Source organism: Talpa occidentalis, unplaced genomic scaffold (genome assembly GCF_014898055.3).
Source record: "Talpa occidentalis isolate TD23 unplaced genomic scaffold, MPIMG_talOcc4v2.1 talOcc4.7, whole genome shotgun sequence".
NCBI classification, from domain to species: domain Eukaryota; kingdom Metazoa; phylum Chordata; class Mammalia; order Eulipotyphla; family Talpidae; genus Talpa; species Talpa occidentalis.
Window position 1 is genome coordinate 102,306,736 of NW_023605083.1, and position 13,122 is coordinate 102,319,857.

At 50.0% G+C, this 13,122-nt stretch overlaps 1 protein-coding gene across 1 annotated transcript in view; it reads left to right on the forward strand.

The window, feature by feature from the left end:
* WNK2 (WNK lysine deficient protein kinase 2) overlaps nucleotides 1-13,122 on the forward strand; it is an 85,538-nt gene that overhangs the window by 29,580 nt on the left and 42,836 nt on the right. Inside the window, 6 exon segments of the mRNA XM_037495011.1 lie at nucleotides 1,826-1,998; nucleotides 2,286-2,506; nucleotides 5,594-5,751; nucleotides 6,713-6,801; nucleotides 7,274-7,493; nucleotides 10,792-11,074. Coding sequence (XP_037350908.1) covers nucleotides 1,826-1,998; nucleotides 2,286-2,506; nucleotides 5,594-5,751; nucleotides 6,713-6,801; nucleotides 7,274-7,493; nucleotides 10,792-11,074 — 1,144 coding nt within the window.

Consider the following 13,122-nt stretch of genomic DNA (forward strand, 5'->3'; position numbering starts at 1 on the left):
GTCTCCACTCATCTGGTGAGAGCTATTTCTTCTGTTCCCTTTAAACAGTTGTGGGTGGGGCTGCAGGAACACCAGGGCTGTGTGTGTTCCTGTGTCTCAGGTGGGTGCTGGGAGAAGCAGGCCAGAGCAGGTGTGGTCTGCTGCAGGCCCCTCCAGCAGCCTTGTGCTGGGGCTAAGAGGCATCCTCCCACCAAGCACGTACTGTGGTCCATCCTCTTACTCCAGATGCCTGGTGGGGTGGGGTGGGTCTCTGTGGGGCTGCATCTGGTAATCATTATTCCAGGCACCTTTCCATGTGCTTAATTGCCCTTTCTGGGTCTGCTTTTGTGACATACCTGTTCATATCTTTTTTATGATCGAGTTCTCTGTGTGTCCTGGGTCTGAGATGCTGGTGAAATATATTGAGAATAGCTGCTCCAGTTGGCAGCTTTTATTGTCTTCAATAAATTATTTTTGATGAGCAGAGCATGTTTTTCATGTTACTATCTAGATTAAACACTGACTTTATTTGTACTTAATGTTTCATTGGATTATAGAATCTCTCTCTTTTAAAAAAAAAAACTGAGCTTCAATTTGCAAGATCTCTTTCTTGATTTTCCTTTTTAAGTAGAAGCTGCTCTGAATTATGTGTGTCAACATTTTGGATCCTTATGAGGACATGAGTTGGAATCTTTTGAAGTTGACCTTGGTCCCTGAATTATTTGTTTTTCTGAGATTAGCCATGCTGAAGTTTCTTCCTGTAATTTCTTTGCTCTCTGGCCATCATGCCCTCAGTGCCACTTGAAGAGGCTAACGTGGTAGTGTTGGGTGGGGCTGGGAGGGGAGGGGTGGAGAATGATGATGCAGCTGCTTGGGCTCTTACTTCTCACACGGATGAAGGTGGACAGGAGCCATGGCCCACCTCTTCTCCATGGGTGGTCTGGGATTTGGCTGGGTGTTCTGTGGGTCTTCCAGAAGGACCCCAGGAGTTTGGCCTTTGTGTTCCTTCGTTCTGAAGTTTCTGTCCACCTGAATCCTCTATTGCTCTCTCCCTTCCCTTTGCTCTTTGGTTACATTGTGGCTTCCTCCTGGGATTTGTATGCTCTGTTCTGATATCCAAGGCTTCTGGTGGGGGAGGGCGTCAGCATGGGCTCTGTGGCCTGTGACACTGGGGACATGTGTTCAGATGAAGGAGATAAGGCCTGATTGGGGCCTTCAAGGGCAGATTCTCCCATGAGATGAAGTGGAAGCATAGAGCTCTCTGGTTTAGCTCAGCACTCACTTTGTGTGGGTTTCAGGAAGGGAAAGGCCAGGATCATGTTGCAGGGCTGTGCAAAGGGTCTGGGGTGGTGAGAGATGGGGGCTTAGTTGGGCAAATGGGGGATCCTGGAGTGTGTCGGCCACTTCTGGCACCACCGTGGGCTCAGCAGGATCCTTGTGCTCCTCCACTTCTCCTGGTTTTCTGGTTCTAATCTGCTGTAGATGTGTCCTCAAAGTCGTGTGGAAATTACAAGTGTCTGATGTGTCTTTTACAATCCTCAGTAAGTGATGTTGGGGAACAGACCTTAGTTGTTTCCATGGAAATAGCACAGGAGTATTGCATGGTGGGTTTTGAGTGTCTTTTCCTTGAGTTCATTGTGCTGGAGCTCATTGGGGTCGATGAGGCCTCAGGGATCTCTGAGGGGAGTATCTTGGCCTGTACCCAGAAGGCTTCTGGGCTCCTTTGGGTCATGTTGTTACCTGTGCCATTCTCTGGATGGCAGGTCCCCACTGGGATGGTTGACCCACCCAGGGCAGGCATGGCAGCAAGGTTGTGCAGGTGTCCCTAACGTGTGTCTCTTTCTAGGACCGGAAGCTCACCAAACTAGAGCGGCAGCGCTTTAAGGAGGAGGCTGAGATGCTCAAGGGCCTGCAGCACCCCAACATTGTGCGCTTCTATGACTTCTGGGAGTCCAGTGCTAAGGGCAAGCGCTGCATCGTGCTGGTGACTGAGCTGATGACTTCAGGGACGCTGAAGACGTGAGCTCACTGTCCAGCCAGGCTTCGGGTGGGGCTTGTCCCGGGCACGGGGGCCACCATAGCTGGGCGCCCGCATATCCTATCTGCCCGGGGCAACACACATGAGGCATGTGGCCCTCCAAAAGGTGCACGGCCCCCTCTCCACAAACCACATGGCTCCCACAGGTACTTAGCCCCCTCCTCATATTAGTTCTCCTCCGACCCCCCACTGGACCCTCCCTGCTTGAGCCCCATTCCTGCAGGTACACAGCCCCTCCCCACACAAGCCACATGACCCCCCTCTGCAGGTACCTGAAGCGTTTCAAGGTGATGAAACCCAAGGTGCTGCGCAGCTGGTGCCGGCAGATCCTGAAGGGCCTGCTGTTCCTGCACACCCGGACACCCCCCATCATCCACCGAGACCTCAAATGTGACAACATCTTCATCACGGGGCCCACAGGGTCTGTGAAGATTGGAGACTTGGGCCTGGCCACCCTCAAGAGAGCATCTTTTGCCAAGAGTGTTATAGGTGAGCCCTCCTTCCCACACGCTCACCACACTCCCAGCCACACTCTGACCCTGGGTGATCTGCATAAGCCCCTGGGTGTGTTTGTGTGAATCCCTGCATCGTCTGCACATGAGTCCCTGAGTTGTCAGTCCCTGGACTCTTTGGAGGCCACAACTCACCCCAGATTTGGCTTAATCAAAGCCCAAAAGGCTCTACACTCATGGAGAATGAGGACTGATTAGTGAGTCTCCCTAAGTAGGCAGCCCTGTCTTGAGCAAGGGGCCAACAAATGAAAAGAGAGAGGGGTTCGTGATTATAAGGGGGGGGGAGGTTCAACCCAGATATGTTAATGGGGATCACTAGGCCTGTGAACTAGAGCTCCTAGCCTGTGTAAGGAGGCACATTAATGGGGCCTGCTCTGTAATATATCCAGGGCACCCACAGAGGCTGGTCCTGGACCACCTCCTGGGTGCAGCTATCAGACGGGACTTTGTAGGTATTTTGGTAGAACTTTAGAGGTGGCACATTCAGGACACCCATGGGCAGTGGACCTCCCAGGTGTTTTTCACATGGTGGTGGGGAAGGACAAATGAACGATTGGGTATGTTCCCATTGTTTGTTTCCATCTCTATGAATCTGGTACCCTTGGGGGCCAAGAAGGTACCTGCTGTCTAGAGGGCATGGATTCACATGTGTGCTTGTGGGTGTGTAGTACACTTTTCTATTCAACATGAGATTTTTTTGTTGTTGTTGTTTATATAGTTTTATTTTTTTTTTATTTTTTTTTAATTAATAAATTTTATTTTTATATTCCCCATACAATTGCAATCCCCCCATTCTGACCCCAATCCCTCCCCTCCCGCCCCCCACCCCCCAAAAAGTGTCTCTGGTTCATAGTTTTTGTTGATTTTGATTTTCACTTTCTTATAGTTATTCATTTTCCTGGTCCCTTATTTAAGTTTTCTAGATCCCTGCTATGAGTGAGACCATCCGGTATTTTTCTTTTTCTTTTTGGCTTATTTCACTGAGCATGATCCCTTCCAGCATCATCCATGTTGCTGCAAATTGCATGTGTTTATCTTTTTTGAATGCTGAGTAATATTCCATGGTATATATGTACCACATCTTCTTGATCCAGTCATCTATTTTTGGGCATTTGGGCTGTTTCCAAAGCTTAGCTATTGTAAACAGTGCTGCTATAAACATAGGGGTGCAGGTGTTCTTTGGAATTGATGTTTCTGTGTCCTTTGGGTAAATACCTAGGAGTGGAATTGCTGGATCCTGTGGAAGCTCTATGTTTAGTAGTCAACATGAGATTTTTTTTTTAAAGATTTATTTATTTATTTGTTTATATAAGCACTGGGTACAGTCAGAAGCGTGGGAGGGTGAGAGAATTCACCAGAGCCAGAGCGGGGAGCAGAGCAGGCAGAAAGACCGAAGTACACTGCTGAGGGGAGCAGCGGGTGGCAGGAGAGGTCTGCGTGCCATGCGGGACCCTCCTCCAGTGGTGGGGAGCCTCCGGGGATGGAACCTGCGCTGCAGAGGCTGCGGGCAGCTTCACAACCCAGCGCTGAACCGCTGTGCCACCGGGGAGGCCCTGTTCAACATGAGATTTAAATGACTACATGAAGACAGAGAAATGGTTTGAGTATGTCGAGCACGTATACAGATGTGGGCATCCATTGTCTCATCTTGAAGCTGAGCAGTGGCCCCACACATGCACTGCCTACCACCAGCCCCAGGCTGTCAAGAATGCCTTGGGTTGCTTCTTGCCTAACAGTTTCCAGTGGTCTCAGAAGAACCCGAACAGGGGGAGGGAGCCCTGCCAGAGAAGTAGGGGTCCCTGCTGGAAAAGCAGGGTCCTCACTGGGTCTCAACATGGCAGGTCTCTACAAAGTGAGTAGGGGTCTTTGCTGGGCTGCTCAGTCCCAGGCTTTCCTGCTAGCAGACCTGGAGTTCCTTCAGTAGAATCATATGATCCCTAAACCCAAAAGGATAAACTAACCAGAGAAGGTCCCTTGGACTCTTGTTCTTTCTCTATTCACTTCCCCTTATTTCTGATGGAATCTTCCAGAATTCTTTATGCATGTCTGTAAATCTAAACATAGATTTTTGTTTTACCAAAAATGTTAGCTTTTTTTTTTTTGGTTAAACATATACTATATATTATACTGAAATTATGGGTAAATGAACAGAAATTAAGATCACCTATAACCGACCTGCATCCCAGAGAGTGTCTCTGTGGCCGTTTTGATGGCCCCTATATGCTTTAAACATAATAGTTTGTTTTGTATCTGCTGCTTTGCATCTGCTTTTTATAAAAACTGTAGAATTTTTAAAATCTTCAAAGACCAACAAAATAAAGCCATAATAGCTCCTTTTTTCTGCATTCAGCTTCACAGATACTCAGTTGGACCTGTTTATAAAAGGATTTGTGATTTTTAAAGCACAAGTTTGTCATAGAAAACTTAAAAAAACTCAGACCACCACAACCCCACCTCCCAGATGTGCTCTGTGGCCTGTGTGTGGCACTTTATCTGGCGTTAGCACATGTATTGTTTTAATGAACTGGGGCTTAGCGTCCCATTTCCCCAAACATTCTAAGTGTGAACATTAGACATTTTAAAACTGGTGGCTAGAATGCATGAGCAGTTTCCCGTGTGACACCCACCTGGCGCCTTCCCGCTGGTCCTGCCACCCACTGCCTGATGCTCTGTGTGTGGTGTGCCCATCTGCGGACATTCCAGTCTATCCGTGAGGTTTTGCAATTTAAGGAGTTCTGTGGTAACCAACTTGTTTCACCTGGTCCATCCCACGACTTATGCACTGGGGGTGCTGCCTCCCTCCCAGGAGGCCTCTTGGTGCTCTGTGCTCAGCCCCATGCCCAGGTATGTAATGGTCTCTGGGTGCTGTGGCACCAGGGCACTGTGAGCCATTTCTGACCCTGAAACAAGAAATCCAGGGGAATTTTTGGAACTTGTGTCTGCAGGACACTCCAGTTTGAACCAGGATTCCAGGAGAATGGTGGCAGGTGGAAGAGGAGGGCCGCAGCAGGCAAGGGGCTCTGGGGCTGGGGCTGCTGACCCTGTGTCTGTTGCCCTGCCATAGGCACCCCTGAGTTCATGGCGCCAGAGATGTATGAAGAGCACTACGACGAGTCCGTGGATGTCTATGCCTTTGGGATGTGCATGCTGGAGATGGCCACCTCCGAGTACCCCTACTCAGAGTGCCAGAACGCTGCCCAGATCTATCGGAAGGTCACCTGTGTGAGTGCATGGTCCCCAAGGTGGCCTGCAGCCTGGCTGGGCACTGTGTGCTTCATAAATCCTTTCCATATCCATGCAAGGATGGGAATAATGCCTTTTTACACAAAGGGAAACTGAGACCTAGGGGGCACGCTCGGGTCTTTGCGACTGCATTAGGAAGCACAAAGCCACCCAAAGGGCTCAGCACAGTGCCTGGAGATGTCAAGGACATCACAGAAGGCACACACACCTGTCCTAAGTCCCCCAGTTTGGGCCATCCTGTGCTGTAGACTTTCCAGTACTCTCCTGTCACCAAGCCCTTGGCCTCAGCTCTCCTCTGATGGCTTCAGCTGTGCAGGCATATCTTCCCATCCTCCTGCAGAATCCTCTGGGTAGGGAGCAGAGTGGGCATCAGGATAGCTGGGACCAGGATTTTCCGGGTCCTGGTCCATCACCTTTTGACTGCCTCCTTTCTTATTAGTCCTAGATCCTCCCCTGTACTCATCCAGCCCTCAGAACAGCCCTTTTCCCTCATCTAGCCGCCAGACCTTACTCCTTCCTCATTCAGTGCCAAGATCTTTCCCATTTCCTCATCCAGCCCCTCATCTTCCCCCTTCCTCATCTAACCATCAGACCCTCCCTTTTCTTCATTCAGCCTCCTAGATTCTCCTTTTTCTTTAACCCCCAGACTCTCCTCTAGTTGTCATTAGACCCCAAGACCCCCCTCCCTTTCTCATCTACCCCATTCCTCATCTAGCTCACCGATCATCCCCCTTCCTCATCAACCCAAGACACACTGGCCACTGGCTGGTGTGTGACATGGTGGTCCTTCCTCGGGCATTGGGTGTATTTCCTGGCCTCTCTGAGATCCCACCTTTCTGACTCTCCCTGGCTGGGGGCTTAGAGTGAACTGAGCCCCAAACGAGCCTTCTACCCAGCAGCCCATTTGGTATGAAGTGACTCTGCTCTAATGTCATTTCAGGGCATCAAGCCGGCCAGCTTTGAGAAAGTGCATGATCCTGAAATCAAGGAAATTATTGGGGAGTGTATCTGCAAAAACAAGGAAGAAAGGTGAGTCCCAGGTGGAAAGGGGGGAAATAAATAGCATTTAGGTGTGCAGATTTGGGCACAGTATGGTTACCATAGCAATGCTCAGTAACCCTATCATCCCACATCTTGCTTCTGGAGGTCAGTATCCCCTCAGGTAAGGGGTGGTGGGGGTGGTGGGATGGTATCTGCTTCCTCAAGATCCAGGTCCCTCTCACGTGCAGCCACATCTCTTGTGATAACTAAATGCTTACTGTGCCACAGCTGGCTGTATCACATGGTGGGAAGCCTGACTTAACTTCTTTTCTGAATTCCATGGGTCTCCCTGTCTATGATGAGAGAGAAGTAGAGACCCGGTCAGGCGTAGTGTTCTCTTTCCCAGGGAGGTAAGGAAGACAGATGCAAACAGTGGTGTACCCCACTCCAGGGCCTAGTGTTGTGTCTTCTTTCAAAAGGGTCCAGGCCCCTGCAGGCCCATTGACTCTCCCCTCCCCAGGTATGAGATCAAGGACCTGCTGAGCCATGCTTTCTTCGCCGAGGACACTGGTGTGAGAGTGGAGCTGGCAGAGGAAGACCATGGCAGGAAGTCAACTATTGCTCTGCGTCTCTGGGTTGAGGATCCCAAGAAATTGAAGGGCAAGCCCAAGGACAATGGGGCCATAGAGTTCACCTTTGATCTGGAGAAGGAGACTCCCGATGATGTAGCACAGGAAATGGTAATGAGGGTGGGCACCAGGCTTGGGTGCCATGAAAGTCTATGGCTTCCAAAGATTACCCTGAAGTTGGCAAAGGAGCTTTGTGCAGGCAGTTCTGGTCTTCCAGACGCACAGGTGGGGGCTTTCTGGGTATGTCTGAAGGACCACGTGGGTCTGGGTGATTTGCTACATAGATATGGGGTGTCCACTTGGCAGTGGTGCATGAGGAAAGGTGTAGGGTGACTGTGACCTTGGCACTGGTCATTAATGGGACGTCATGCCCACACACATGCTGGATGCAGCAGGGACACAGGTCACTTTCCAGTGGAATGCAAGATTCTGAGAGAGGTGTCTTATCCTGCCAGTGCCCTGGCCACCAGCATTAACAATGTGGTGTCAATTTTGTATATCAGGAAAGGCCCTGTTTGACCAAATTCTTGATGCTTTTACATAACTGTGAGCCTCTGGGTTTGGGATCTTCCTCTCCTGTTTCTGAGGGGCATTGCTGACTGGCAGGTGCAGGAATGTAGGAGGGGTTCTGTTTTACTGGGGAAACAAAAGGTAAGAACAATGAGCCTGATTTTGAATGGAAAGGCTGAGCAAGAGAAAAGACCCACTTGCTCATCATGGGAGGTGTGTGCTGGGCTGCACCTGTGATAACCACAGCTGCATATGTCAACATTTCACTGAAGAACACATCTATCACATGTATGTAAAAATATGCATGAGCTGCAATGGTATGGCTGATGGAGCCTGCCAACCTGAACTGCCCGTGAGTGGGTTGGAGGAGCAGAGGCCTTGGCCTTGAAAGGTAGACTCTCCACTTGAAGGGTGGGAGAGGAGGCATACAGGGCGGCTTTGTCTTTTCCCTCTGAATTTACCTCTAAACTCACCTAGATTTATCTCCAGGGTCCCACAGGTGGGGGTCATGTGAGACTTGTGGGGGGAACTGGGAACATGGATGAGAATAGAGATGCCCTAGGAGGCTGAGAGAAGTTGGGTCTATGGAGATCTGGCTGCTTTGATTTGGAATGACCCCTGGGGTTGGACCCCTGGGGTAGGGATGGTGGGGAGGGGAGGGGACTGGCAGCCCAGCCCAGGACATTTTTGAGTTCCCCCTGAAGGCTTTGGGATAATGGGATGTTCCAGTGTGGCCCAGAATGTGGCTAAATTCTCCTCTGTTTGGGAAAAAATAGAAGAAACACCTTGGAGAGGATCGAGGGGGGTGACTATAAAGAGGGAGATGGAAGGAAAAGTGGGTCAGGCAGAAAATAGACACGCAGGCAGGCGTGTCTGCGGGATGCCTTCCTTCAGTGGCCTTTGAAGGGGTGGGTTTCCTGGGCCCCGCTGGCCCATGGAGTGCTGGGCATGAGTGCTGACCCTCTCCTGGCCCCCACAACCTCTGCCTGCTTGCATTGCTTTGGGGCTGGACTGAGCCTAGGGGAGTGGCCTTGGCACGGATGTTTGCAGGATTTCAGCACTGTTCATTCTAAGAGTCATCTCCTGAAACAGGGATTTTGAATAATCACACAATGTAACCAATACACAAGAAACAATTTGAGACAATGCCTCTGGCCTGGTGCCTTATCATCCTAGTATATCTGGTTCCCACAGAGGAGGATATTTCCCATACAGTCACCCTGGGGGCAGAACTGGCTGCAGAGTGGAGAGGCGCCTTGGGGGTCAGGGGCCCTGGTTCCAGCAATGACTGTGGCAGGAGCATGTCGCGGCATGTCTGCAAGCAGAGGTCCTGCCACGGTACCTCTCAGGGCAGTGTTTGGGGATAGCCACTGCAGGACAGGATGCCCACTATGATCGTGTGATTGAGGGTGTCTGCCAGGCATTTCCACATGAAGTTTTAATTCATAACTATTTCTGGGCGGTCCCTTGAAACTACATAAATGTCCCACTTTTACTAAACTACCCATTTATGTATATCTGTGGATACATGGTTTTCTGTTCTATTCAGTAGTCACCTGCTCCATCTGTGTGTTACCTGCCCCACGTCACAGTCACCCAAATGCAACATGTAAACATGGAGCTCTCGTACTCTCTGTGGTCAGGACTCTGAGAGGGTTGGTGGATGCTTCTGGCTCAGGGCCCTCTCAGGGTACAGCTGGGGTGTTGGCTGGCGCTAGGCAGAGGGTCAGTGTCTGAGCTCTGGCTGTTTGGTGGGACGCTCGGCACCCAGCTGGGAGTTTTTCCCTAGGGGCTGCCCATGTGCAGGTGATGAACTGTGTGTGGACACAGATGAAGAAAGAGACTGAGTTAGAGGCTGAGAGAGGGAGTGAGAGAGTCAGAGAGGGAAAGAGAGACATAGAGATGACACTTGGTGTCCCCATGCTGCCCCACTGGTCACTTGATTGCTTGGACATGAAGTGCACTTCCACATCCCTCAAAGCACCTTGACATCACTGTTTATGGTCACACTCATAATGTCACGGATTTGGCTGTGAGAGGCCCTGGGCACTGGCTCCATGTTGTCTTACACCTCCTCACTTTCTGACCTCTTGTCCTGTCCCTGTGGCCTGAACCTGCATTTCTCAGGAGCCTACACTCATAGTGGCTGTGGTGCCAGCCTATGTGCACATCTGCATGTATTTATGTCTGTTGTACAAGGGGACTGTGATTCACAACGACCACTCCATATGGTGATGACGGCAAGAAGCCTGGCTTCTGCTATTCTGTGGTTTTGCTACCAGTGTCCTCCCAGACAGCCATGAGACCCCTGGCTCCTTACAGTGGTCTCTGACAATATTAGGTAAACCGGGTTCAGTTTGCCTGGCATAGTAAGTACCTTACTGGGCTCAAATTACAAAGTATGGCTCCTTCCCAGGCCTCAGTGACACATCAGAGAATTGGAGGTCGGCTTGGGCCATAGCTCCTTGTCCCTTGTTCCTGAGCACACTAGGACCCCTAGTTGCAGCTAGGACCCCTCCTGTCTTTGGCTGTCCTGGGTGAAGTGTTCCAGGAAGCCCCTACAGCCCAGTGTTGGGAGTGGAGGCTGCTTTGCACGTCAGCCTTGCAGGAGGAGATGGGGATTCCCCTGTCCCATCACTCATCAGGCCATGCTCACAAGCACCTACCACCCTTGCTTTTCAGGAGCTGGGCCAGCACAGTCCAGTACTCATTCTCCCTGCATTTACAGTCAGTGGTGGGAGGAGAATTGCTTGAATGATGAGGAGAGAGTCCTGAGAAATGAGGGTGAGGGGCACCATGGAGGGGCTCTGGTGAACACCCCACAAGCAGCAGTGCAGGCAGACTGAGCAGTGGATTGTGTGGGGTGGGGGTGCACTGACGACATGCACTCCCTTTGCAGATCGAGTCGGGATTCTTTCATGAGAGTGACGTGAAGATTGTGGCCAAGTCCATTCGTGACCGTGTAGCACTGATCCAGTGGCGGCGTGAGAGGATCTGGCCGGCTCTGCAGCCTCCAGAGCAGCAGGACCCCAGCAGCCCTGACAAGGGCAAGGGCCCCCCTCCGACCGTGCAGGTGCAGGTGGGTCACCATGTGCAAACTGGGCCACCTGAGCCTGAGGAGCCTGAGGTCGACCAACACCTGCTCCCACCTGTGCTGCCAGCCAGCGCCACCTCCCTGGCCTGTGAGTACCACACCCACTTGTCGGATGATGGGGGCTAAAGAGAGGGTATGGGAGCGTCGACATGATCAGAGGGGTATAAGATTTGCTGAAGTCTATTCTCTCAGTACAGGCAGAACCAGAACCTCCCCTGCCCTAAGCCGGCAGGGCTGGAGTGACTTGATTACAATACTTACCCCATCTGGTGGTAACAGTCACGGCGGGCGTGGTAGGGCCCCCAAGTGCTGGGCAAAGGCATGGAAGCCACGGGTGGTCATGCTGCTGCTGGGCTGGCTCATCCCCAAGGTTACCTCCCTTCCAGGGCTCAGCCTTGAGACCTTTAGCATGTGTTGGTGTTTGGGGATCCCTGGAAGAGAGAATATAGTGTTTCTGCAAGTACAGCCAAGTGTCCCGCCTCTTCCCTAACACTTCAGTTGTGAGCTGAGGCTGGAGGACACAGCCTTTCCTGGCTGATATGTGAATAAGCCACCTGCCAGGCCACCATGTGGGTTGCTCATGTGGACAGACTAAAATAGTCTGTTTAATTTATTTAATAGGCATTTCCTTCATCTGTCATTGAAATAGCTAACTGGTCTTTAAAATAGGGTATTTAAATTCTAACCAGTGACTGGCTGTCATTTTGAGAGTTTGCCTACTGTTTTCTTCCTTCCAACCCAAGTTTGCTTTCTTCCTCCTACCCAAGTTTGCTTTAGAGCATAAAATTGCTCCATTTTTGATAAATCTAAAAAAGTAAAGAACATAAACTATGTATAGGAAAAGCTCTTTGTATAGGACACACCAAAATTTGGTTGTTGGTGGGACAGCTTCTAGGACAGGAATGAAGAAATCATGGATTGCATTTTGAAGAGATACAGTCTGGTACCTGGAAATACACTGGCTGTGGTCAGATGTAACACAGGTACTACCTTCCATGTGGACGTGAGCTGATGGGTGAGTTCAGTTCAGGGTGGGCATTCTTTCTGCAAACTCACCCCTTCCTGTCCCACTCAAAACGATTCTGTGTGCTTCATGCAGTGGTCATGATGTTTCTTAAAAATGTTTTATTCATTTGCTATCCTTTCTTTAAAGTAGAAATATAGTCATATAAAATTCATGAATTCCAAGAGGGTATACAACAAAGCCAGTTAATCTTCCTCCCTAAAGGCAATGTTACCAGACTCTTAATTGAAACTTCCAGAGATAATCTACACATGACATCTACCACGTACTCATACATGCGCACATGGAATCTACCACACACACACACATGCATGCCAGTGTACTTATGGGTGCATGTGTGCATATAACTCATACTCACACACATGCATAAGTGCACACACAGAGATAGGCATGCACACGTGCACATCCATACATTTGTGCTCCAAGCTCTGAGTCAGAACATCGGAGCCTCAACTCGACTGTGTGTAACACATAAATGTGAGTAATAGGGATGCAGGCTGCACACACATCACTGGAGAAGGACATGCTGCAGTCACACTTACGTATGTTGGAAGGTACAACAAACAGATGTTTGATTCTCCACTGCATCTTCCTTAACTCCCCACACAGCCCAAGCCAAGTTCCATAAGAGAGTGTTTCCAGCACTCATGTTTGTGAGGATACACTTTGTCAATAGGTTTAGAAAATGGCTTTTGAAATTAATATTTAATTATATGAGCAATAAACATGTTCACTTGAAAAAATTAAAAGTCACATCTCTGGTTGAAGTCACTTTATTTGATATGTGTCAGGTCCTTACACGTCCTCTCTTTCTGATTGGAAATGACTCCCCCTACCCCCCACCACCTCAGTAAAAATCAGTCCCTTGTCTAATTAACTGCACAATAAACCTCAGCATTCATGCATTTTCCTGGGTTAAAATACGTTCTAATCAGCATTCTTCACTGGCACTGCCACATAGGTGACCTATCTCCCCAGGTACATCTTCATGAGATGAGCCTGTGGACTGTGGGGGTCCTGTCTGTACCCCTATGTGAGGGTGCTCCACCTATGTGATGGGTTGAATGGTCAGCTGGGCTAACTGTGGTGAGGTTGGCTTCTGGGGGGCCTCC